The sequence below is a fragment of the Oncorhynchus mykiss genome, chromosome 28, assembly GCF_013265735.2.
Source record: "Oncorhynchus mykiss isolate Arlee chromosome 28, USDA_OmykA_1.1, whole genome shotgun sequence".
Classification (NCBI taxonomy): domain Eukaryota; kingdom Metazoa; phylum Chordata; class Actinopteri; order Salmoniformes; family Salmonidae; genus Oncorhynchus; species Oncorhynchus mykiss.
The window spans coordinates 40,562,059-40,588,268 of record NC_048592.1 but is presented as its reverse complement, the minus strand read 5'-3'; the positions used below and the strand labels follow the sequence as shown (position 1 = coordinate 40,588,268).

General features: G+C 45.3%; 1 protein-coding gene across 2 annotated transcripts in view; it reads left to right on the top strand.

The window, feature by feature from the left end:
• Positions 1–336: 336 nt before the first annotated feature.
• LOC110508251 (guanine nucleotide-binding protein G(olf) subunit alpha) overlaps positions 337–26,210 on the top strand; it is a 135,617-nt gene continuing 109,743 nt past the window's right edge. Inside the window, exon 1 of one of the 2 annotated variants that reach the window (XM_036966055.1) lies at positions 337–1,106. In XM_036966055.1, the coding sequence (XP_036821950.1) occupies positions 620–1,106 (487 nt within the window). In that variant the 5' untranslated portion in view covers positions 337–619. Of the gene's footprint in view, positions 1,107–24,769; positions 26,097–26,210 lie in introns of those variants that run through there. The other variant, XM_036966056.1, reaches the window with a different exon arrangement.

Sequence of the window (26,210 nt, the reverse complement as noted above, 5' to 3'; positions counted from 1 at the left end):
TCATACAAATATTTACACATGTTAAATTTGCTGAAAATAAACGCAGTTTACAAATGAGAGGATGTTTCTTTTTTTTGCTGAGGTTAGAAGCCGCAATCATTTCGCGATGACATCTTGCGAACCATGTGTATGTGACCAATAACATTTGATAACTACTGGGCATGCAGACACTGTGGTCTTTTTACGAATGAAATCCAAATCCATGACCAGCATTCTTTCTCGAAATGGCCTTACTGTAGTGAATATGACGTTCTGTGTCTTTCCCCTAAAAAAGCGCCCAGTAGATTTGGTGCAATTGCACAGTGGATGGCTGACTTTTTCCGACTGCTTATGCTTTTGGTTTACTTACGGTAAGGTGGACCCGCAGTGTCCAGTATGGTATCAGGTGATCCACTAACTACGGAGCGTAGGCTGACTGGTGAAAAATGCAAAATGACATGTAGCAAATGTTGGAGCATAATTCATTCACCTTTTCGGATCAAATATTGAATTTAATCACATCATTGGAGCTCCAATGTAACGATCTCGTGCTAGACCTGGTACGTGAAGGTGGATTTTTTTGTACATTTAAATTGATGAAATACCACATTTGCAGAGGAAAAATATTGGCCACACCAACATGGGGCTGTGCTACAGTTTGCGTCCCCGACTCTTCGGGGACCTGAGCGGGTCTATTTCAAACGCTACCTCGGACTCGGATCAGCCGCCAGACCCAGCTGTACCTTGCCGAGCCGGGGGAACTCGTCAAGAGGACACAGGGGGTTATGGCGAGACCTCGTCGCTCCGAGACGGTAGCAGCCAAGTACGCCATGGGGACACAGTCAAGCTCCCGCCCAGGGAGCCCCGCGGTAGAGACAACACGGGCACCGATGTAGTGCTCATACAGAACGGAGGCGGAGTAGGCAAGGGAACGGGCAAGGACCGCAGTCGACGAATACAGCTGCTGCAGAAAACAACCAGCACCCAAAAACAGAAAAACTGGGACAAACTGCTGGTGGAGGAGAAGGAGGCCGAGAGGGAGGCAAAGAAAATCAGCAAGAACATTGACAGGGCGTTAAAGGAGCTCAAACGGGAGTACAAACAGACACATCGGCTGCTATTACTGGGTAGGTTGGCACATTATTTGAAGATTATTTAACCATCTCCATTTTGTCGTGAACTGCGGCATTTCAGGTCGCTAGAGAGGTCAGTGCTGCGTGTGCTTATATCACTCCCGTTTTCCACGTTAAATGGTATCCCCGGCAGTCGTCATTTGACTGAACTGAAGATGGACGTTGAATATCATAGCCTACTTCATCCTCTACGTCTGCCCAGTTTTACCCTTGTCCTGTCTATATCTTTCACGTCGCGATCACTTACTAGTTGGAACTAGGAAACTCTAAAACGTTCGATTTTTCTAACTGGTTGTAGTGTTATACACGTGCTGCGTTCAATCATTTGGCAAGTCGCAAATGTCTTAGTTCTGACTAGCACGTGAACGCGACATCATATTTGATTGCAGTTACAGTAACACTAATGATGATCGGGTTGTTATTGTAACGCATCTTAGTTTCATAACACACACACACGCACACACACACACACACACACACACACACACACACACACACACACACACACACACACACACACACACACACACACACACTAGCATACATATGAAGTGTAAAATATGGATGCTACAGTTGGCTGACCAGTGGCTAAAGCCCAACACTTTAAATGTAGAAGATGTACACAGTTTAAAAAAAAAAATGTATTGGCTTTTATTCACATGAAGTTTAAAATGATTCCTTCCTCTGGTCTTAGCCATCTGCACCCATATACATATCATCAATAGAATGGGTCTCTCCATTCAAGTCAATAATGGCATAATGGTTGGACTGGCAGCCATTGTAAATGTACCTCAAATTGCCAGAGTAACACAAGCCTTTTCTATAGATTCTATCTCCATGTCTGCACCACCCATTGCCTTTACACAGCGTGGCCTTCTCTATGTCAATGTGTTACCCAGTGTGTCAGTGCTGTGGGAAAAGTGGCTTCATCGGATCATAGAATAGTGGGATTCTTTCAAAGTAAATCTAAACAGTTTGCTGACAAGTGGTTTAAATCCATATAGGGGTTTATATTGCCTCATTCAAACAATTCCATTCTTTTGGTTTCTCTCAACCATCCACCACACTATCCTACTCTTTATTCATAGTAGCCATTCATCCACACTACCCTAGTCTTTATACATAGTAGCCAACCATCCACACTACCCTAGTCTTTATACATAGGGGCCAACCATCCACACTACCCTAGTCTTTATACATAGGGGCCAACCATCCACACTACCCTAGTCTTTATACATAGTAGCCATTCATCCACACTACCCTAGTCTTTATACATAGGGGTCAACCATCCACACTACCCTAGTCTTTATACATAGGGGTCAACCATTCACACTACCCTAGTCTTTAAACATAGGGGTAAACCATCCACACTACCCTAGTCTTTATACATAGGGGTAAACCATCCACACTACCCTAGTCTTTATACATAGGGGTCAACCATTCACACTACCCTAGTCTTTATACATAGGGGTAAACCATCCACACTACCCTAGTCTTTATACATAGGGGTCAACCATCCACACTACCCTAGTCTTTATACATAGGGGCCATCCATCTTACACTACCCTAGTCTTTAAACATAGGGGTAAACCATCCACACTACCCTAGTCTTTATACATAGGGGTAAACCATCCACACTACCATAGTCTTTATACATAGGGGCCAACCATCCACACTACCCTAGTCTTTATACATAGGGGCCATCCATCTTACACTACCCTAGTCTTTATACATAGGGGTAAACCATCCACACTACCCTAGTCTTTATACATAGGGGTCAACCATCCACACTACCCTAGTCTTTATACATAGGGGTAAACCATCCACACTACCCTAGTCTTTATACATAGGGGTCAACCATCCACACTACCCTAGTCTTTATACATAGGGGCCAACCATCCACAAATCCTACTCTTTATACATAGGGGCCAACCATCCACACTACCCTAGTCTTTATACATAGGGGCCAACCATCCACACTACCCTAGTCTTTATACATAGGGGCCAACCATCCACACTACCCTAGTCTTTATACATAGGGGCCAACTATCCACACTACCCTAGTCTTTATACAGTGGGGCAAAAAAGTATTTTGTCAGCCACCAATTGTGCAAGTTCTCCCACTTAAAAAGATGAGAGGCCTGTAATTTTCATCATAGGTACACTTCAACTATGACAGACAAAATGAAAAAAATGAAAAATCCAGAAAATCACATTGTAGGATTTTTAATGAATTTATTTGCAAATTATGGTGGAAAATAAGTATTTGGTCACCTACAAACAAGCACGATTTCTGGCTCTCACAGACCTGTAACTTCTTTAAGAGGCTCCTCTGTCCTCCACTTGTTACCTGTATTAATGGCACCTGTTTGAACTTGTTATCAGTATAAAAGACACCTGTCCACAACCTCAAACAGTCACACTCCAAACTCCACTATGGCCAAGACCAAAGAGCTGTCAAAGGACACCAGAAACAAAATTGTAGACCTGCACCAGGCTGGGAAGACTGAATCTGCAATAGGTAAGCAGCTTGGTTTGAAGAAATCAACTGTGGGAGCAATTATTAGGAAATGGAAGACATACAAGACCACTGATAATCTCCCTCGATCTGGGGCTCCACGCAAGATCTCACCCCGTGGGGTCAAAATGATCACAAGAACGGTGAGTAATAATCCCAGAACCACACGGGGGGACCTAGTGAATGACCTGCAGAGAGCTGGGACCAAAGTAACACAGCCTACCATTAGTAACACACTACGCCGCCAGGGACTCAAATCCTGCAGTGCCAGACGTGTCCCCCTGCTTAAGCCAGTACATGTCCAGGCCAAAACATCATGCTTTGGGGCTGTTTTTCTGCAAAGGGACCAGGACGACTGATCCGTGTGAAGGAAAGAATGAATGGGGCCATGTATCATGAGATTTTGAGTGAAAACCTCCTTCCATCAGCAAGGGCATTGAATATGAAACGTGGCTGGGTCTTTCAGCATGATAATGATCCCAAACTCACCGCTCGGGCAACGAAGGAGTGGCCCTCGTAAGAAGCATTTCAAGGTCCTGGAGTGGCTTAGGCAGTCTCCAGATCTCAACCCCATTGAAAATCTTTGGAGGGAGTTGAAAGTCCGTGTTGCCCAGCAACAGCCCCAAAACATCACTGCTCTAGAGGAGATCTGCATGGAGGAATGGGCCAAAATACCAGCAACAGTGTTTGAAAACCTTGTGAAGACTTACAGAAAACGTTTGACCTCTGTCATTGCCAACAAAGGGTATACAACAAAGTATTGAGAAACTTTTGTTATTGACCAAATACTTATTTTCCACCATCATTTGCAAATAAATTCATTAAAAATCCTACAATGTGATTTTCTGGGTTTTTTTCTTCTCATTTTGTCTGTCATAGTTGAAGTGTACCTATGATGAATTACAGGCCTCTCATCTTTTTAAGTGGGAGAACTTGCACAATTGGTGGTTGACTAAATACTTTTTTTGCCAACCATCCACCCTAGTCTTTATACATAGGGGCCAACCATCCACCCTAGTCTTTATACATAGGGGCCAACCATCCACCCTAGTCTTTATACATAGGGGCCAACCATCCACCCTAGTCTTTATACATAGGGGCCAACCATCCACCCTAGTCTTTATACATAGGGGCCAACCATCCACCCTAGTCTTTATACATAGGGGCCAACCATCCACCCTAGTCTTTATACATAGGGGCCAACCATCCACCCTAGTCTTTATACATAGGGGCCAACCATCCACCCTAGTCTTTATACATAGGGGCCAACCATCCACCCTAGTCTTTATACATAGGGGCCTTTTATATGTCCATACAGTATTTTACTCAGTGTCAGTGGTGTGGGAAAGATGGCTTCATCAGGACCTTATAAATCACTGGGTGTCCACCTTATTCCTCTTTCTCTCTCTCTCTCTGAAACGGCTGAACTGTTCAGATGGGGGGGGGGGGGGGTCGGACTGTAACTGTTCAGATGGTGGGGGGGGTTGGACTGTAACTGTTCAGATGGGGGGGGTTGGACTGTAACTGTTCAGATGGGGGGGGGGGGTTGGACTGTAACTGTTCAGATGGGGGGGGGGGGGGGGTTGGACTGTAACTGTTCAGATGGGGGGGTTGGACTGTAACTGTTCAGATGGGGGGGTTGGACTGTAACTGTTCAGATGGGGGGTTGGACTGTAACTGTTCAGATGGGGGGGGGGTTGGACTGTAACTGTTCAGATGGGGGGGGTTGGACTGTAACTGTTCAGATGGGGGGGGGGGGGGGTTGGACTGTATCTGCTCAGATGGGGGGGGGGGTTGGACTGTAACTGTTCAGATGGGGGGGGGGGCTGTGGTTTTCATTACTAGAGGGCCAAAGTTTCCACTCAGAGAAGCCAGTGGCTTTTATCAAAGACATCAACATGAAGTCGTAGAATACAAGACTTAACTGGAGACGTCTTCTTGAGTGTCTTTTCAGCTCACTAGCAGAACCCTGTTTTACTCACTACACTGGTCATCTATGTGGAGAACCCTGTTCTACTCACACCACTGGTAATCTATGTGGAGAACCCTGTTTTACTCACAACACTGGTCATCTATGTGGAGAACCCTGTTTTACTCACTACACTGGTCATCTATGTGGAGAACCCTGTTTTACTCACTACACTGGTAATCTATGTGGAGAACCCTGTTTTACTCACTACACTGGTAATCTATGTGGAGAACCCTGTTTTATTCACTACACTGGTAATCTATGTGGAGAACCCTGTTTTACTCACTACACTGGTAATCTATGTGGAGAACCCTGTTTTACTCACTACACTGGTAATCTATGTGGAGAACCCTGTTTTACTCACTACACTGGTAATCTATGTTGAGAACCCTGTTTTACTCACTACACTGGTAATCTATGTGGAGGCAAATAGGAAGGATCACAGGCTATTCATTACAGTACTAAAGCATGGGACAACACTCTTTTTAAGGGGGTTGTTAAGGGTTTATAACTAGTTGATCGACTTATTAACGAATAAGTTATTTATTGCCCAATCAGTTTTAACATAGTAGTGGAGGACTATGTCTCTATGTTGATTAAAAATGGCCAAAACTGATCGTAGACCAGCACTCCTACTCTGAGATGCTTGATACGTACGGCCCTAAACTACATTTAAGCAGAGAGCCCAGTTGAGTTCCTCTCCTTGATAGGCTCCAGGCCCTCCATTAGGCTTGGTCGCTGGTATTCCGTATATACTGTAATCCGGGGTATTTGGGAATAGCCACGGGATGGTTTTTCTATAGCATTTGAAACTATTTCATTTTTTAATCAAGAAATTATTTGTAGAATTGCTACTTTTTTAAAGTAAATACCTACAGTCAACTTGTGCAGTACGTTGGGAGATGAAGCAGAATCCGTTCTTCATTTCACCTCTTACTTTTCATAATGTATCATAGTTCCCCCAGGACAGTGGTTCCTGTCACGTGTTTGTTTGTAAATTGCACGACGGGAGGAAGTGGGAACAGGGGAGTCCAGCTGTGTGTTGACAGGGGTGGTGTTTTAAATTGAAAGTCAGTGTTATTTTGCTTCAATAGAGTGATCAGGGACGTACAACTATAGTTTTCCTTCATAGAAAACACATTAGTGCAACACATTCAACATAAAAAAAAAAGATTCCTTTTCATCAGATAGCAGAAGTGCCGATGCTATTTGGCTGGCAGCCACACAAGTAAATACAATGAAAAAGTATTTTTTTGCAAAATTATGTATGGCCGTCATATTTCTAATGTCTATCATGGAAAGAATGTAGCCAGCTACATTTCCTAATGTTTTGCTTAAAGTTAATCTTGCATTTTACGCCCAGAAAAGTAGAGAGAAAAGCAGGCCGGCTACACCCAGAAAAGTAGAGAGAAAAGCAGGCCGGCTACACCCAGAAAAGTAGAGAGAAAATCAGGCCAGCTTCACCCAGAAAAGTAGAGAGAAAAGCAGGCTAGCTTCACCCAGAAAAGTAGAGAGAAAAGCAGGCTAGCTTCACCCAGAAAAGTAGAGAGAAAAGCAGGCTGGCTACACCCAGAAAAGTAGAGAGAAAAGCAGGCTGGCTACACCCAGAAAAGTAGAGAGAAAAGCAGGCTGGCTACACCCAGAAAAGTAGAGAGAAAAGCAGGCTGGCTACACCCAGAAAAGTAGAGAGAAAAGCAGGCTGGCTACACCCAGAAAAGTAGAGAGAAAAGCAGGCTGGCTACACCCAGAAAAGTAGAGAGAAAAGCAGGCTAGCTACGCCCAGAAAAGTAGAGAGAAATAGTAGGCTGGCTACACCCAGAAAAATAGACTGGCCACACCCAGTAAAGTAGAGAGAAAAGCAGGCTGGCTACGCCCAGAAAAGTAGAGAAAAGCAGTCTGGCTATGCACAAAAAATTAGAGAAAAGCAGGTTGGCTATGCCCAGAAAATTAGAGAAAAGCAGGCTGGCTACACCCAGAACAGTAGAGAGAAAAGCAGGCTGGCTACGCCCAGAACAGTAGAGAAAAGTCAGAGACGTCTGCTGATAGAACGCCAGTCAGAGAGACGGCTGCTGATAGATGGCCAGTCAGAGAGACGGCTGCTGATAGATGGCCAGTCAGAGAGACGGTTTCTGATAGAAAGCCAGTCAGTGAGACGTCTGCTGATAGAACGCCAGTCAGTGAGACGTCTGCTGATAGATGGCCAGTCAGAGAGACGGCTGCTGATAGATGGCCAGTCAGAGAGACGTCTGCTGATAGAACGCCAGTCAGTGAGACGTCTGCTGATAGAACGCCAGTCAGTGAGACGTCTGCTGATAGATGGCCAGTCAGAGAGACATCTGCTGATAGATGGCCAGTCAGAGAGACATCTGCTGATAGAACGCCAGTCAGAGAGACATCTGCTGATAGAACGCCAGTCAGAGAGACATCTGCTGATAGAACGCCAGTCAGTGAGACGGCTGCTGATAGAAAGCCAGTCGGAGAGACGGTTGCTGATAGAACGCCAGTCAGTGAGACGTCTGCTGATAGATGGCCAGTCGGAGAGATATCTGCTGATAGAACGCCAGTCGGAGAGACGGCTGCTGATAGAACGCCAGTCGGAGAGACGGCCGCTGATAGAACGCCAGTCGGAGAGACGGCTGCTGATAGAACGCCAGTCATAGAGACGGATGCTGATAGAACACCAGTCAGAGAGACGGCTGCTGATAGAACACCAGTCGGAGAGACGGCTGCTGATAGAAAGCCAGTCGGAGAGACGGCTGCTGATAGAACGCCAGTCGGAGAGACGGCTGCTGATAGAACGCCAGTCATAGAGACGGCTGCTGATAGAAAGCCAGTCGGAGAGACGGCTGCTGATAGAAAGCCAGTCGGAGAGACTGCTGCTGATAGAACGCCAGTCGGAGAGACGGCTGCTGATAGAACGCCAGTCGGAGAGACGGCTGCTGATAGAACGCCAGTCGGAGAGACGGCTGCTGATAGAACGCCAGTCGGAGAGACGGCTGCTGATAGAACGCCAGTCGGAGAGACAGCTGCTGATAGAACGCCAGTCGGAGAGACGGCTGCTGATAGAACGCCAGTCGGAGAGACGGCTGCTGATAGAATGGTCATTCGTGAATTCTCATCTGAGTTTAGAAGTGCAACAGAGGCTCAAAATTAGTCTAAACCCGAGCAGAAATTACAAGAAGCATGTTAGATCGGTGACATTTATTTTGAATTTGATCTTTTTTTCTGCATGAAAAATGGAGAACTGTGTTTAACTTGCTAGTTTTCTCAGTAGGTGGCTAAATTAATAAGGAATCAGGGCATCAAATAAATTTGCTTTCTGCCGTGTTTGAGAAGTCAAAGCCTTTTGGATGAGTTACAGTGCATACGGAAAATATTCAGACCCCTTGACTTCTTCCACATTTTGTTTCGTTACAGCCTTATTCTAAAATTGATTACCCACAATACCCCATAATGACAAAGACAGGTTTTTAGAAGCTTTTGCAAATGTATCTAAAAAATATTTATTTATTATTTATTTATATGACAATTGCATAAGAATTAAGACCCTTTACTCAGTACTTTGTTGAAGTACCTTTTGGCAGTGACTTTTGCCTTGAGTCTTCTTGGGTATGATGGTACAAGTTTGGCACACCTGCATTTGGGGAGTTTCTCTCATTCTTCTCTGCAGATTCTCTCAATCTCTGTCAGGTTGAATGGGGAGCGTTGCTGCACAGCTATTTTCAGGTCTCTGCAGAGATGTTCGATCGGGTTCAAGTCAGGCTCTGGCTGGACCACTCAAGGACATTCAGAGACTTGTCCCGAAGCCACAACTGCGTTGTCTTGGTTGTGTGCTTAGGCTCGTTGTCCTGTTGGGAGGTGAACCTTCTCCCCAGTCTGAGGTCCTGAGCGCTGGAGCAGGTTTTAATCAAGGATCTCTCTGTACTTTGTTCCGTTCATCTTTCCCTTGATCCTGATTAGTCTCCCAGTCCCTGCAGCTGAAAAACATCTCCACAGCATGATGCTGCCACCACCATGCTTCACTGTAGAGACGGTGCCAGGTTTCCTCCAGGCGTGACGCTTGGCATTCAGGCCAAGAGTTCAATCTTGATTTCATCAGACCAGAGAATCTTGTTTCTCATGGTCTAAGAGTCCTTTAGGTGCCTTTTGGCAAACTCCAAGCGGGCTGTCATGTGCCTTTTTACTGAGGAGTGGCTTCCGTCTGGCCACTCTACCATAAAGGTGGAGTGCTGCAGAGATGGTTGTCCTTCTGGAAAGTTCTCCCATCTCCACAGAGGAACTCTGGAGCTCTTTCAGGGTGACCATCGGGTTCTTGGTCACTTCCCTGACCAAGGCCGTTCTCCCCCGATTGGTCAGTTTGGCCAGCTGACCAGCTCTAGGAAGAGTCTTGGTGGTTCCAAGGCTCTCTCTCTGGTGGGTCTGTCTGCAGAGGGAGAGGCGCTCCTCTTGGGCCTCTGGGTCGTGAGAGGAACAGCCAACATGGGCTTCTTTAACTTCTCAGGAACAGGAGGCTTGCTCTGTGGATAGGAGCACAGTCAAACAACACACTAACCCTATGTCTCAAATCCCACCCTATTCCCCATACTGTAGTACACTACTTTTGCCCCAAAGGTTGCTGGATCGAATCCCTGAACTGACAAGGTAAGTCTTTCGTTCTGCCCCTGAACAAGGCAGTTAAGAATTACGGAGGCCACTGTGTTCTTGGGGACCTTCAATGCCGCAGAAATGTTTTGGTACCCTTCCCCAGATCTGTCTCGACACAATCCTATCTCGGCGCTCAACAGACAACTCCTTCAACCTCATGGCTTGGTTTTTGCCCTGACATGCACTGTCAACTGTGGGACCTTATATAATCATGTCCAATCAATCCAAATCATGTCCAATCAATTGAATTTACCACAGGTGGACTCCAATCAAGTTGTAGAATCATCTCAAGGATGCTCAATGGATTTTTTTGGGGGGTTTGGTGCATTATTTAGTTGAAAGACAATTTGGAAGTCTGACAAATTGAGCTAATTGATTGCACCCAAATTGTCCATTTCAATTTTATAGGATTCATATAATATTTAAAAAAATATATATAGTACCCAATGTCCGATTTGGACCAAACCTCCTAACAAACAAGGATTCAGATGTGAGAAATCCAAATTAATGGTCGAAAGCCACCCACGGACCCCCCAAACCCCACACCAAGCCTACCCCAACGACCAGTTTATAGTAACAGCAGGAACACCGCCATCTAGTGGTCAGAACCTGGTAATTTCAGGAACACACCATCTAGTGGTCAGAACCTGGTAATATCAGAAACAGCACCATCTAGTGGTCAGAACCTGGTAATATCAGGAACACACCATCTAGTGGTCAGAACCTGGTAATATCAGGAACAGCACCATCTAGTGGTCAGAACCTGGTAATATCAAGAACAGCACCATCTAGTGGCCAGGGGTGGTGGTATGGACTGATACTGTATGTATACTGGTTGTTGGGGTGGTGGTGTGGACTGATACTGTATATTGGTTGGTGGTGTGGACTGATACTGTATACTGGTTGTTGGGGTGGTGGTGGGGACTGATACTGCTTACTGGTTGTTGGGGTGGTGATGTGGACTGATACTGTATACTGGTTGGTAGGATGGACTGATACTGTATACTGGTTGGTGGTGTGGACTGATACTGTATACTGGTTGTTGGGTGGTGGTGTGGACTGATACTGGTTGTTAGGGTGGTGGTGGGGACTGATACTGTATACTGGTTGGTAGGTTGGACTGATACTGTATACTGGTTGGTGGGGTGGTGGTGTGGACTGATACTGTATACTGGTTGGTGGGGTGGCCTGATACTGTATACTGGTTGGTGGGGTGGCCTGATACTGTATACTGGTTGGTGGGGTGGCCAGATACTGTATACTGGTTGGTGGTGTGGACTGATACTGTATACTGGTTGGTGGGGTGGACTGATACTGTATACTGGTTGGTGGTGTGGACTGATACTGTATACTGGTTGGTGGGGTGGTGGTGTGGACTGATACTGTATACTGGTTGTTGGGGTGGTGGGGTGGACTGATACTGTATACTGGTTGGTGGTGTGGACTGATACTGTATACTGGTTGTTGGGGTGGTGGTGTGGACTGATACTGTATACTGGGTGGTGGTGTGGACTGATACTGTATACTGGTTGTTGGGGTGGACTGATACTGTATACTGGTTGGTGGGGTGGTGGTGTGGACTGATACTGTATACTGGTTGGTGGTGTGGACTGATACTGTATACTGGTTGGTGGGGTGGTCTGATACTGTATACTGGTTGGTGGGGTGGACTGATACTGTATACTGGTTGGTGGGGTGGACTGATACTGTATACTGGTTGGTGGGGTGGACTGATACTATATACTGGTTGGTGGGGTGGACTGATACTGTATACTGGTTGGTGGGGTGGACTGATACTGTATACTGGTTGGTGGGGTGGACTGATTCTGTATACTGGTTGGTGGGGTGGACTGATACTGTATACTGGTTGGTGGGGTGGTGGTGTGGACTGATACTGTATACTGGTTGTTCGGGTGGACTGATACTGTATACTGGTTGGTAGGGTGGTGGTGTGGACTGATACTGTATACTGGTTGGTGGGGTGGACTGATACTGTATACTGGTTGGTGGGGTGGACTGATACTGTATACTGGTTGGTGGGGTGGACTGATACTGTATACTGGTTGGTAGGGTGGTGGTGTGGACTGATACTGTATACTGGTTGGTGGGGTGGACTGATACTGTATACTGGTTGGTGGGGTGGTGGGGTGGACTGACGCTGTATGTATACTGGTTGGTGGGGTGGACTGATACTGAATACTGGTTGGTGGGGTGAACTGATACTGTATACTGGTTGGTGGGGTGGACTGATACTGTATACTGGTTGGTGGGGTGGACTGATACTGTATACTGGTTGGTGGGGTGGACTGATACTGTATACTGGTTGGTAGGGTGGTGGTGTGGACTGATACTGTATACTGGTTGGTGGGGTGGACTGATACTGTATACTGGTTGGTGGGGTGGTGGGGTGGACTGACGCTGTATGTATACTGGTTGGTGGGGTGGACTGATACTGTATACTGGTTGGTGGGGTGAACTGATACTGTATACTGGTTGGTGGGGTGGACTGATACTGTATACTGGTTGGTGGGGTGGACTGATACTGTATACTGGTTGGTGGGGTGGACTGATACTGTATACTGGTTGGCGGGGTGGACTGATACTGTATACTGGTTGGCGGGGTGGACTGATACTGTATACTGGTTGGCGGGGTGGACTGATACTGTATACTGGTTGGCGGGGTGGACTGATACTGTATACTGGTTGGCGGGGTGGACTGATACTGTATACTGGTTGGTGGGGTGGACTGATACTGTATACTGGTTGGTGGGGTGGACTGATACTGTATACTGGTTGGTGGGGTGGACTGATACTGTATACTGGTTGGTGGGGTGGACTGATACTGTATACTGGTTGGTGGGGTGGACTGATACTGTATACTGGTTGGTGGGGTGGACTGATACTGTATACTGGTTGGTGGGGTGGACTGATACTGTATACTGGTTGGTGGGGTGGTGGGGTGGACTGATACTGTATACTGGTTGGTGGGGTGGACTGATACTGTATACTGGTTGGTGGGGTGGACTGATACTGTATACTGGTTGGTGGGGTGGACTGATACTGTATACTGGTTGGTGGGGTGGACTGATACTGTATACTGGTTGGCGGGGTGGACTGATACTGTATACTGGTTGGCGGGGTGGACTGATACTGTATACTGGTTGGCGGGGTGGACTGATACTGTATACTGGTTGGTGGGGTGGACTGATACTGTATACTGGTTGGCGGGGTGGACTGATACTGTATACTGGTTGGCGGGGTGGACTGATACTGTATACTGGTTGGCGGGGTGGACTGATACTGTATACTGGTTGGCGGGGTGGACTGATACTGTATACTGGTTGGTGGGGTGGACTGATACTGTATACTGGTTGGCGGGGTGGACTGATACTGTATACTGGTTGGTGGGGTGGACTTGATGTGTCATTTGATCATTTTATTTGGATTCCTCACATCTTAATCATTGTTAAGAGGTTTATTCCCAATATGATGTTGTGTACTATAGTTAATACATATTATAAGAATCCTATAAACTGAAATGGCTAATTTCGGTTCAATCAATTAGCTTAAATACGACTTCCCTATAAAGTGCACTTCTTTTGTCCAGGCCGCATCCCTATTCTTTATATAGTGCACTACTTTCACCCATCGCTACAATTTCAGACACAGCCAGCCATAGCCCTGGTCTAAAGTAGTGCACTACATAGGGAATAGGGTGCCATTGAAGCCCCAGTGTTCCTCTACAGTGAGGCCAGAGTGCTGGCTGAGCCCTTCGGACGGTTGATAAGACGAAGGTTGGTGTGTATTCTCTCTGTTTCTTTTGAAAGTGGACACCTTCCAAACAGTGTAACATTTCAGCCAGGCCAAGGTGTGCCGGCCCGGCTAATCTGGCTCACTTTATCTGTTTGTAGTAGCGCTCGGCAGCTGTTTCCTTGAGTAACGATACAGTCAGAAGGAAGTACATAAGTATCTGGTTGAAATACAATTCATCAGTCGTCATTGTGTTGTTAGGTGTTCTGGAACTGTGTTACAGAATTTACATTATAGAATGTTTATGTTCTAGAATGTCTAGGTTCTAGAATATAACTAGTATTCATGATCACCACCTTGATGAGTGCTTCCCTCTTATCAGTCTGGCTTCATTTACATTCAAGCCACTTGACTTTGATAGGCCTACTTCATGCACTGTGTTCTGATTTGGTGGCAGGCCAAACTCACCTTTATTTCCTGGAAAGGAAGCAGGGAATCCATTGGTAGGCCACATTATAAACTGGAGGGTTTGAGCCCTGAATGCTGATTGGCTGACAGCCGTGGTATATCAGACCGTTTACCACGGGTATGACAAAACATATATTTTTACTGCTCTAACTATGTTGGTAACCAGTTTATAATGGCAATAAGGCACCTCGGGGGTTTGTGGTATATGACCAATATACCACGGCTAAGGGCTGTGTTCAGGCACTCCACGATGTGTCGTGCTTTTGAACAGTCCTTGGCATATACCCCACCCCCTCGGGCATTATTGCTTAATTAGACCACATTAGGAAAGAAAGCAGGGGATCCATTGGTAGACCACATTAGGAAAGGGAGCAGGGGATCCATTGGTAGACCACATTAGGAAAGGGAGCAGGGGATCCATTGGTAGACCACATTAGGAAAGGGAGCAGGGGATCCATTGGTAGACCACATTAGGAAAGGGAGCAGGGGATCCATTGGTAGACCACATTAGGAAAGGAAGCAGGGCATTGGTAGACCACATTAGGAAAGGGAGCAGGGGATCCATTGGTAGACCACATTAGGATACACAACACTGCTCGAGAGAAAGACTGCTGTGTGTATAGCGTGCTGTGTTATAGCTTGCTGTGTGTGTTATAGCGTACCGTCCCTGTTATAGCGTACCGTCCCTGTTATAGCGTACCGTCCCTGTTATAGCTTGCTGTGTGTGTTATAGCGTACCGTCCCTGTTATAGCGTACCGTCCCTGTTATAGCGTACCGTCCCTGTTATAGCGTACCGTCCCTGTTATAGCGTACCGTCCCTGTTATAGCGTACCGTCCCTGTTATAGCGTACCGCGTTTATAGTGTGTCAGTGGCAGTGTTCCCAGACGCCCTTAACTGCCTGTTCACAAATCGACCCGTCCACCCAGTGGAGTAAAAGTACGGAACCTTGAGCCTTGGCTTGTGTGAGCCGGAGCAGCTCATAGGAGCAGGAGCTTGTCTCCTGTTTCTGTAGTGAGACAGCTTGATGTACAGGACACCCCCTGGACAGGACACTAGTCTATATCCTGTTTCTGTAGTGAGACAGCTTGATGTACAGTACACCCCCTGGACAGGACACTAGTCTATATCCTGTAGTGAGACAGCTTGATGTACCAGTACACCCCCTGGACAGGACACTAGTCTATATCCTGTAGTGAGACAGCTTGATGTACAGTACACCCCCTGGACAGGACACTAGTCTATATCCTGTTCCTGTAGTGAGACAGCTTGATGTACCAGTACACCCCCTGGACAGGACACTAGTCTATATCCTGTGTCTGTAGTGAGACAGCTTGATGTACAGTACACCCCCTGGACAGGACACTAGTCTATATCCTGTTTCTGATGTACAGGACACCCCCTGGACAGGACACTAGTCTATATCCTGTTTCTGTAGTGAGACAGCTTGATGTACAGTACACCCCCTGGACAGGAAACTAGTCTATCGCAGGGCCTTATCCTCAATCTATCTCCTTAATGTTGAGTGCCATTTTTACAGTCTTTGGTATGACTCAGCTGGGGATCGATCTCCCAACCTTCCAATCTCATAGACGGACACAAACTACACCATAATAGGCACTCCTGTAAATCGAAATGGGATTGGATAGGTTTAGGTAATATGGTAATTGCTTTACCTTGCCTTCTGATTGTTGGTTGGATTTTATTTGTCCTATTTCTTATCCAATCACTTTAGTTATAAAGAATGAGAGACAACCTGACTGGATATACAGTGGGGAGAACAAGCATTTGATACACTGCCGATTTTGCAGGTTTTCCTACTTACAAAGCATGTAGAGGTCTGTAATTTTTATCATAGGTACACTTCAACTGTGAGAGACGGAATCTGAAAAAAAAATCCAGAAAATCACATTGTATGATTTTTAAGTAATTAATTTGCATTTTATTGCATGACATAAGTATTTGGTACATCAGAAAAGCAGAACTTAATATTTGGTACAGAAACCTTTGTTTACAATTACGGAGATCATATGTTTCCTGTAGTTCTTGACCAGGTTTGCACACACTGCAGCAGGGATTTTGGCCCACTACTCTATACAGACCTTCTCCAGATCCTTCAGGTTTCGGGGCTGTCGCTGGGCAATACGGACCTTCAGCTCCCTCCAAAGATTTTCTATTGGTTCTAGTCTGGAGACTGGCTAGGCCACTCCAGGACCTTGAGATGCTTCTTACGGAGCCACTCCTTAGTTGCCCTGGCTGTGTGTTTTGGGTCGTTGTCATGCTGGAAGACCCAGCCACGACCCATCTTCAATGCTCTTACTGAGGGAAGGAGGTTGTTGGCCAAGATCTCGCGATACATGGCCCCATCCATCCTCCCCTCAATACGGTGCAGTCGTCCTGTCCCCTTTGCAGAAAAGCATCCCCAAAGAATGATGTTTCCACCTCCATGCTTCACGGTTGGGATGGTGTTCTTGGGGTTGTACTCATCCTCATCCTCACCTCCGGCGAGTGGAGTTTAGACCAAAAAGCTCTATTTTTGTCTCATCAGACCACATGACCTTCTCCCATTCCTCCTCTGGATCATCCAGATGGTCATTGGCAAACTTCAGACGGGCCTGGACATGCTCTGGCTTGAGCAGGGGCACCTTGCGTGCGCTGCAGGATTTTAATCCATGACGGTGTAGTGTGTTACTAATGGTTTTCTTTGAGACTGTGGTCCCAGCTCTCTTCAGGTCATTGACCAGGGTCCTGCCGTGTAGTTCTGGGCAGATCCCTCACCTTCCTCATGATCATTGATGCCCCACAAGGTGAGATCTTGCATGGAGTCCCAGGCCGAGGGTGATTGACCGTCATCTTGAACTTCTTCCATTTTCTAATAATTGCGCCAACAGTTGTTAGGTGACTGACATTTCTTAATTTGTTAATTTGAATATTTATAAGTAATAACCTTAATAATAATTAAGTGTAATGGCTTGTTTCCAATCGGTTTGTATTAAGAATCATATCCATGTACACAAATGTACTAACAATTGTTACCTCCCATTTTTTGACCCCCTTTGGGGGTTGGATAACCTGATCCTAGATCTGTCATTAGGAGAAACGCGTAACCTTGAGCCACCAAAACACAGTGGGAAAGCCCCCACAGCTTACTCAGCCAGGACTTTGGCCCCTCAAGAAACAGGCTGCTTCTGAAATAGCATCCTGTTCTCCTATATAGTGCACTACTTTTTTTCCCCCAGAGCTTTGTCTGTTGTTAGGGGCAACCGTGGGAAGCCCCCACAGCTTCCTCAATCCTCACGGAATGTCTCTGTGTAAAAAAAAATTTAAAAAGCAAGTGAATTTTGCTGCTTTTCTTAAGTGGGTTTTTAATCATTGACCATCAACACTTGACCGTCGCTACTGTCATGTTGCCGGTAGCAACAGTAGGCCATGATCAACAAAAGGTCTTGAAGCTGGCATGGACTATTTGCTGCTGTCATGATAGGCCACTCATCCTACATAAAGTATAGTGAGTTCTGTTGAGGATGTTTTAAAAATCTGTTGCTTTAATACTGTAGCTATATTTAGTTAACTAGAATCTGTAGTTGAAACATTAATTTTGACTTATTTATTATATATAACCATTAATTCTTGAAGAATGTAACTTTTATAAATGCCTCATGAGTTTAGTTCAACTGTCACACTCTCATCAGAACCCAAAATAGAAGCTTGTTCTCCTCCAATGTTTGTAAACATTGTATATGTAAACAAACACTGGTTAAAACTATAATGTTGATTTCATGGATGGTCAGTCCTGTATAGCCTCATAACATGGTTATAACTATAATGTTGATTTCATGGATGGTCAGTCCTGTATAGTCTCATAACATGGTTATAACTATAATGTTGATTTCATGGATGGTCAGTCCTGTATAGTCTCATAACATGGTTATAACTATAATGTTGATATCATGGATGGTCAGTCCTGTATAGTCTCATAACATGGTTATAACTATAATGTTGATATCATGGATGGTCAGTCCTGTATAGTCTCATAACATGGTTATAACTATAATGTTGATATCATGGATGGTCAGTCCTGTATAGCCTCATAACATGGTTATAACTATAATGTTGATATCATGGATGGTCAGTCCTGTATAGCCTCATAACATGGTTATAACTATAATGTTGATTTCATGGATGGTCAGTCCTGTATAGTCTCATAACATGGTTATAACTATAATGTTGATATCATGGATGGTCAGTCCTGTATAGTCTCATAACATGGTTAAAACTATAATGTTGATATCATGGATGGTCAGTCCTGTATAGTCTCATAACATGGTTAAAACTATAATGTTGATTTCATGGATGGTCAGTCCTGTATAGTCTCATAACATGGTTAAAACTATAATGTTGATATCATGGATGGTCAGTCCTGTATAGCCTCATTACATGGTTATAACTATAATGTTGATATCATGGATGGTCAGTCCTGTATAGTCTCATAACATGGTTAAAACTATAATGTTGATTTCATGGATGGTCAGTCCTGTATAGTCTCATAACATGGTTAAAACTATAATGTTGATATCATGGATGGTCAGTCCTGTATAGCCTCATTACATGGTTATAACTATAATGTTGATATCATGGATGGTCAGTCCTGTATAGTCTCATAACATGGTTAAAACTATAATGTTGATATCATGGATGGTCAGTCCTGTATAGCCTCATAACATGGTTAAAACTATAATGTTGATATCATGGATGGTCAGTCCTGTATAGCCTCATAACATGGTTAAAACTATAATGTTGATATCATGGATGGTCAGTCCTGTATAGCCTCATAACATGGTTATAACTATAATGTTGATGGTCAGTCCTGTATAGCCTCATAACATGGTTATAACTATAATGTTGATATCATGGATGGTCAGTCCTGTATAGCCTCATAACATGGTTATAACTATAATGTTGATGGTCAGTCCTGTATAGCCTCATAACATGGTTATAACTATAATGTTGATATCATGGATGGTCCGTCCTGTATAGCCTCATAACATGGTTATAACTATAATGTTGATATCATGGATGGTCAGTCCTGTATAGCCTCATAACATGGTTATAACTATAATGTTGGTCAGTCCTGTATAGCCTCATAACATGGTTATAACTATAATGTTGATATCATGGATATGTCAGGCCTTGCGTCCATTTCTCTATCTATTAACCTGAGACTGGGTACATTTCTCCAGGCCCTTCCCTCAGCTTTTTACCAAAACAGAGGCGGGTTGACCCTTTGTTATTGTTTCAGAGGAGAACGAACCGTTTATATCACTTTCGGTTTGGACGTGGCTCTTCACTGAACACTCATTAGGCCTGCACGGACCGTACCAGGAAGTCACTGTACTTTCTGTTTGCTTCCTCCTTATCGTTGGCTCCATCTTCTATTTTTACCAATAAAGAATAGCTCGTAGGCTACATTACCACGGTATCTCCCCAAACAAACTCTACGTATGACTGTGAACGCTTTTGTCTAGTCAAGTTTTCTTTGCTCAATGGCGCCCATTGAAAAGGGCTGGGCTGCAGCAGTAGCACCACCACCGTCTGTAATGCCTGCTCTGCCGATCATAGCCACTAGGTGGTGCTAAGGAGCTACTCACTGTGTTTACCTTGCCCTTTGTGGCAGGGAGACGGGGTTAAAATACCAACACCAGTTTACGGATTGATTGAATTGGGCCAGTCTGGGTTTATATACAGTAGAGCCAAGCGAGGCACCAACACTCATCTCCCTTTTACAAAAAACATGAGCATTTTGTTTTCATAACGCCTATTATAAAAACGTAGTCATAACAATAATAACTATCAGATGGTTCAAATATCCATGGACACAGTCAGGGTTGTCTCTATTTACCACAGCCACAAAGATCAAGAGGAGTTGTGGACACTGACAGGGTTGTCACTATTTACCACAGCCACAAAGATCAAGAGGAATTGTGGACACTGACAGGGTTGTCACTATTTACCACAGCCACAAAGATCAAGAGGAATTGTGGACACTGACAGGGTTGTCACTATTTACCACAGCCACAAAGATCAAGAGGAGTTGTGGACACTGACAGGGTTGTCACTACTTACCACAGCCACAAAGATCAAGAGGAGTTGTGGACACTGACAGGGTTGTCACTACTTACCACAGCCACAAAGATCAAGAGGAGTCGTGGACACTGACAGGGCTGTCACTACTTACCACAGCCACAAAGATAAAGCGGAGTCGTGGACACTGACAGGGTTGTCACTACTTACCACAGCCACAAAGATCAAGCGGAGTTGTGGACACTGACAGGGCTGTCACTACTTACCACAGCCACAAAGATAAAGCGGAGTCGTGGACACTGACAGGGTTGTCACTACTTACCACAGCCACAAAGATCAAGCGGAGTTGTGGACACTGACAGGGTTGTCACTACTTACCACAGCCACAAAGATCAAGCGGAGTTGTGGACACTGACAGGGCTGTCACTACTTACCACAGCCACAAAGATAAAGCGGAGTCGTGGACACTGACCAGTGTGGTCTGTTCTCATTGACGTCAGTGAGTGCTTTCATGGTTTAAAATCTGAACAGGCATTTAGAAAATATAATGAATAACATACATTTTGAATTTTATATGAACATACTCTATATATAAATATAGAATAGGTCAATACTTGAATGAATTGAATTAATCTGTGAAAATGGATATATATTTAGCCGTTTTTACGCCAACAGTTGTTGTGCTTCACAGTTACCCAGCCTCCAAAACCAGCGGTGTTGTCGGGAACATAGGGGAACCTGAGGAAGAAACCTTGAGGGGAAACGGACTCAGGGGCACTATTTGAAACAGTGGCATATTGGTATTTATTTAACTAGGCAAGTCAGTTAAGAACAAATTCTTATTTACAATGACGGTCTACCCCGGCCAAACCCTAACCCCACCCCACCCTGCCAAACCCGGACGACTCCGCCCAGATGTAGTAAGTAGAGGTCGACCGATTATGATTTTTCAATACCGATTATTGGAGGACCAAAAAAAGCCGATATTGATTAATCGGCCGATTTTTAAAAAAACATATTTTTTTATTATTATTTTTAATTTATTTTATTTTATTTGTAATAATAACAATTACAATAATACTGAATGAACACTTATTTTAACTTAATATAATACATCAATAAAAATCTATTTAGCCTCAAATAAATAATGAAACATGTTCAATTTGGTTTAAATAATGCAAAAACAAAGTGTTGGAGAAGAAAGTAAAAGTGCAATATGTGCCATGTAAGAAAGCTAACGTTTCAGTTCCTTTCTCAGAACATGAGAACATATGAAAGCTGGTGGTTCCTTTTAACATGAGTCTTCAATATTCCCAGGTAAGAAGTTTTAGGTTGTAGTTATTATAAGACTATTTCCCTCTATACCATTTGTATTTCATATACCTGTAGTAATGGTGGTGGCGGATGTAGTAATGGTGGTGGCGGATGTAGTAATGCTGGTGGTGGCGGATGTAGTAATGGGGGTGGTGGCGGATGTAGTAATGGGGGTGGTGGCGGATGTAGTAATGGGGGTGGTGGTGGCGGATGTAGTGGTGGTGGTGGCGGATGTAGTAATGGGGGTGGTGGCGGATGTAGTAGTGGTGGTGGCGGATGTAGTAATGGGGGTGGTGGCGGATGTAGTGGTGGTGGTGGTGGGGGATGTGGTGGTGGCGGTGGGGGATGTGGTGGTGGCGGATGTAGTAGCGGTGTTGGGGGATGTAGTGGTGGTGGTGGTGGTGGCGGATGTAGTGGTGGTGGGGGTGGTGGCGGATGTAGTAATGGGGGTGGTGGTGGCGGATGTAGTAATGGGGGTGGTGGTGGCGGCGGATGTAGTAATGGGGGTGGTGGTGGCGGCGGATGTAGTAATGGGGGGGTGGTGGTGGCGGATGCAGTAATGGGGGTGGTGGTGGCGGCGGATGTAGTAATGGGGGTGGTGGCGGATGTAGTAGCGGTGGCGGCGGATGTAGTAATGGGGGTGGTGGCGGATGTAGTAATGGGGGTGGTGGTGGCGGATGTAGTAATGGGGGTGGTGGTGGCGGATGTAGTAATGGGGGTGGCGGCGGATGTAGTAATGGGGGTGGTGGCGGATGTAGTAATGGAGGTGGTGGCGGATGTAGTAATGGAGGTGGTGGCGGATGTAGTAATGGAGGTGGTGGCGAATGTAGTAGTGTAGGTGGTGGCGGATGTTGTAGTGGTGGCGGATGTAGTAATGGGGGTGGTGGCGGATGTAGTAATGGGGGTGGCGGCGGATGTAGTAATGGGGGTGGTGGTGGCGGATGTAGTAATGGGGGTGGTGGTGGCGGATGTAGTAATGGGGGTGGCGGCGGATGTAGTAATGGGGGTGGTGGCGGATGTAGTAATGGAGGTGGTGGCGGATGTAGTAATGGGGGTGGTGGTGGCGGATGTAGTAATGGAGGTGGTGGCGGATGTAGTAATGGAGGTGGTGGCGAATGTAGTAGTGTAGGTGGTGGCGGATGTTGTAGTGGTGGCGGATGTAGTAATGGGGGTGGTGGCGGATGTAGTAATGGGGGTGGTGGCGAATGTAGTAGTGTAGGTGGTGGCGGATGTAGTAGTGGTGGTGGCAGATGTAGTAGTGTAGGTGGTGGCGGATGTTGTAGTGGGGGTGGTGGCGGATGTAGTAATGGGGGTGGTGGCGGATGTAGTAATGGGGGTGGTGGCGGATGTAGTAATGGGGGTGGTGGCGGATGTAGTAGTGGTGGTGGCGGATGTAGTAGTGGTGGTGGCGGATGTAGTAGTGGTGGTGGCGGATGTAGTAGTGGTGGTGGCGGATGTAGTAGTGTAGGTGGTGGCGGATGTAGTAGTGTAGGTGGTGGCGGATGTAGTAGTGGTGGTGGCGGATGTAGTAGTGGTGGTGGCGGATGTAGTAATGGTGGTGGCGGATGTAGTGGTAGTAGTAGTAGTGGTGTCAGATATAGTAGTGGTGGATGTAGTGGTGGTGGATGTAGTAGTGGTGGATGTAGTAGTGGTGGATGTAGTAGTGGTGGATGTAGTAATAGTAGTGGTGGATGATGTAGTAATAGTGGTGGTGGATGTAGTAGTGGTGGATGTACTAATAGTAGTGGTGGATGTAGTAATAGTAGTGGTGGATGTAGTAGTGGTGGAGGATGTAGTAATAGTGGTGGTGGATGTAGTAATGGTAGTGGTGGATGTAGTAATAGTAGTGGTGGATGTAGTAATAGTAGTGGTGGATGTAGTCGTGGTGGAGGATGTAGTAATAGTGGTGGAGGATGTAGTAATAGTGGTGGTGGATGTAGTAGTGGTGGATGTAGTAGTGGTGGATATCGTGGATGTAGTAGTGGTGGTGGATGTAGTAATATTGTTGGATGTAGTAGTGGTGGATATTGTGGATGTAGTAGTGGTGGAGGATGTAGTAGTAGTGGTGGAGGATGTAGTAGTGGTGGTGGTGGAGGATGTAGTAGTAGTGGTGGAGGATGTAGTAGTGGTGGTGGTGGAGGATGTAGTAGTGGTGGAAGATGTAGTAATAGTGGTGGATGTAGTAATAGTGGTGGATGTAGTAATAGTGGTGGAGGATGTAGTAATAGTGGTGGAGGATGTAGTAATAGTAGTGGTGGATGTAGTAGTGGTGGAGGATGTAGTAATAGTGGTGGAGGATGTAGTAATAGTAGTGGTGGATGTAGTAGTGGTGGATGTAGTAGTAGTGGTGGATGTAGTAATAGTGGTGGAGGATGTAGTAATAGTGGTGGAGGATGTAGTAGTGGTGGTGGTGGAGGATGTAGTAGTGGTGGAGGATGTAGTAATAGTGGTGGATGTAGTAATAGTGGTGGATGTAGTAGATGTAGTAGTGGATGTAGTAATAGTAGTGGATGTAGTAGTGGTGGATGTAGTAATAGTAGTGGATGTAGTAGTGGTGGATGTAGTAATAGTAGTGGATGTAGTAGTGGTGGTGGATGTAGTAGATGTAGTAGTGGATGTAGTAATAGTAGTGGTGGTGGATGTAGTAGATGTAGTAGTGGATGTAGTAATAGTGGTGGATGTAAGCAGAGGTTTTTAGTATTCTATTGGATTATATTCTGTCTGGCAGTCGGATATTTGCTATTATCCAGTGCTACAGTAGAAATGACATATCGTGAACGTTTTCTTTATTTTGAGATACAATACAAACATCTTAAAATAGAAACCTACTAAAACAAACATACACCATCTATCAGACCGTCCGACGCAGCCATTTAAACAGGCCGGACAGGAAAGGTCTTTGAACATGCGCAGTAGCCTAGTTACTGTGTACATACCCCGGGCCTCGAGGACAGCGGCTGAACTGTCAGTTGCGCGTCGGTGTGGAGAGTTACCGCGGTGCCGTGAACCCCTTTCCCACGGGTGATCGCGAATGCTTTTTTATTTATTTTTTTTAAGCAGAGGGGCTCTGTTGCACACGCGGTCAATATAAATAGTAAACCACCGAGAATGTGACGACAGCAGGAGTGGACTACCGAGGAAGACTACCGAGGCAGCAGACTGAGCCGTGAATGCAAATGGGAGTAGTGATCGGAGTTGGCAGCAGAAGGGCTAGAAATGATCTATTTTTTTGCTGCGTTTAGTTTGGGTTTTACTTTTGTTTTGGGGATTTCAGACCGTCTATTTGTATAGTTGTAACTTTGGACTTTTTTTTATTTAATATTGTTTTAGGGGATCGGTTTAGGCCTTTAGTGTAAGTGACTGATAAGCTGTGTGTAGGCCTGTGTTACCGTGTGATATTACTTGCGATTGACAAGCTACACCCGACATCAGGACAACCCCAACGCACTCGATCCAGCCGACTCTCGGTGGATAGAAAGACCCAAACTTCCTGCCCAGCTTGTCTGGTGCAAACGGAAAATCTCTCTTCGTTTTTTTTAGGGCTGATTAAACCAGCCGCGGGGAAGGTCTTGGGTGACACATGTGATTGTAATGACCCTCCTACCCTTCTCACAGAAATGATACAATGATATGTGAGCGGATTGTAGGTGTGTGTGAGCCAGCTGCAGTGTTACATTGTGGCAGAGGAAGGTTTCTCTGTGGCTCGGTGCACGGCTACTTCCTGGTACAACAGAGAGAGGCAGTGCTGAGTTAAAAACACCAAATAGACACATACTGAGAAGAGGGAAGGAACGAGAGAAACACTTGGCCTGTTTCCAGAAATCTAAACCTTCGTTATCTTGTGTATTTCTCTGTTATTTCAACGATTCGAGTGATTTTGAAGGGGCGAATCAAGAATTAGTTTTGGATGCCGAAGGAAGGTCCCGTTGGTTGCGGGTAAAAAGGAATCGTAACGGGGAGGAAGGAACATAGCCCTCCCAACGGCGGACAAGCGTCGCACAGATTTTCTTTCACACCATTGTTTTTTTTTTTTATACATTTATTATTATAACATCTTCGTGTATTTAATATTTTTGAGAGACGAGGTTAGTTAACGGAAGATATGGGTTGTTTGGGCAACAGCAAGACTGAAGATCAACGCATCGACGAAAAGGCACAACGAGAGGCGAATAAAAAAATAGAAAAACAGTTACAAAAAGAACGACAAGCATATAAAGCGACGCACCGGCTGTTATTATTGGGTAAGGTTATATAAACGACTTGGCCCGAACACGGTGCGATCTAAAATATCCTTCATTAAATTACCCCATTACGTATTTGAAAGCCCTCGCTATATGTCATGGTGTATTGATGGA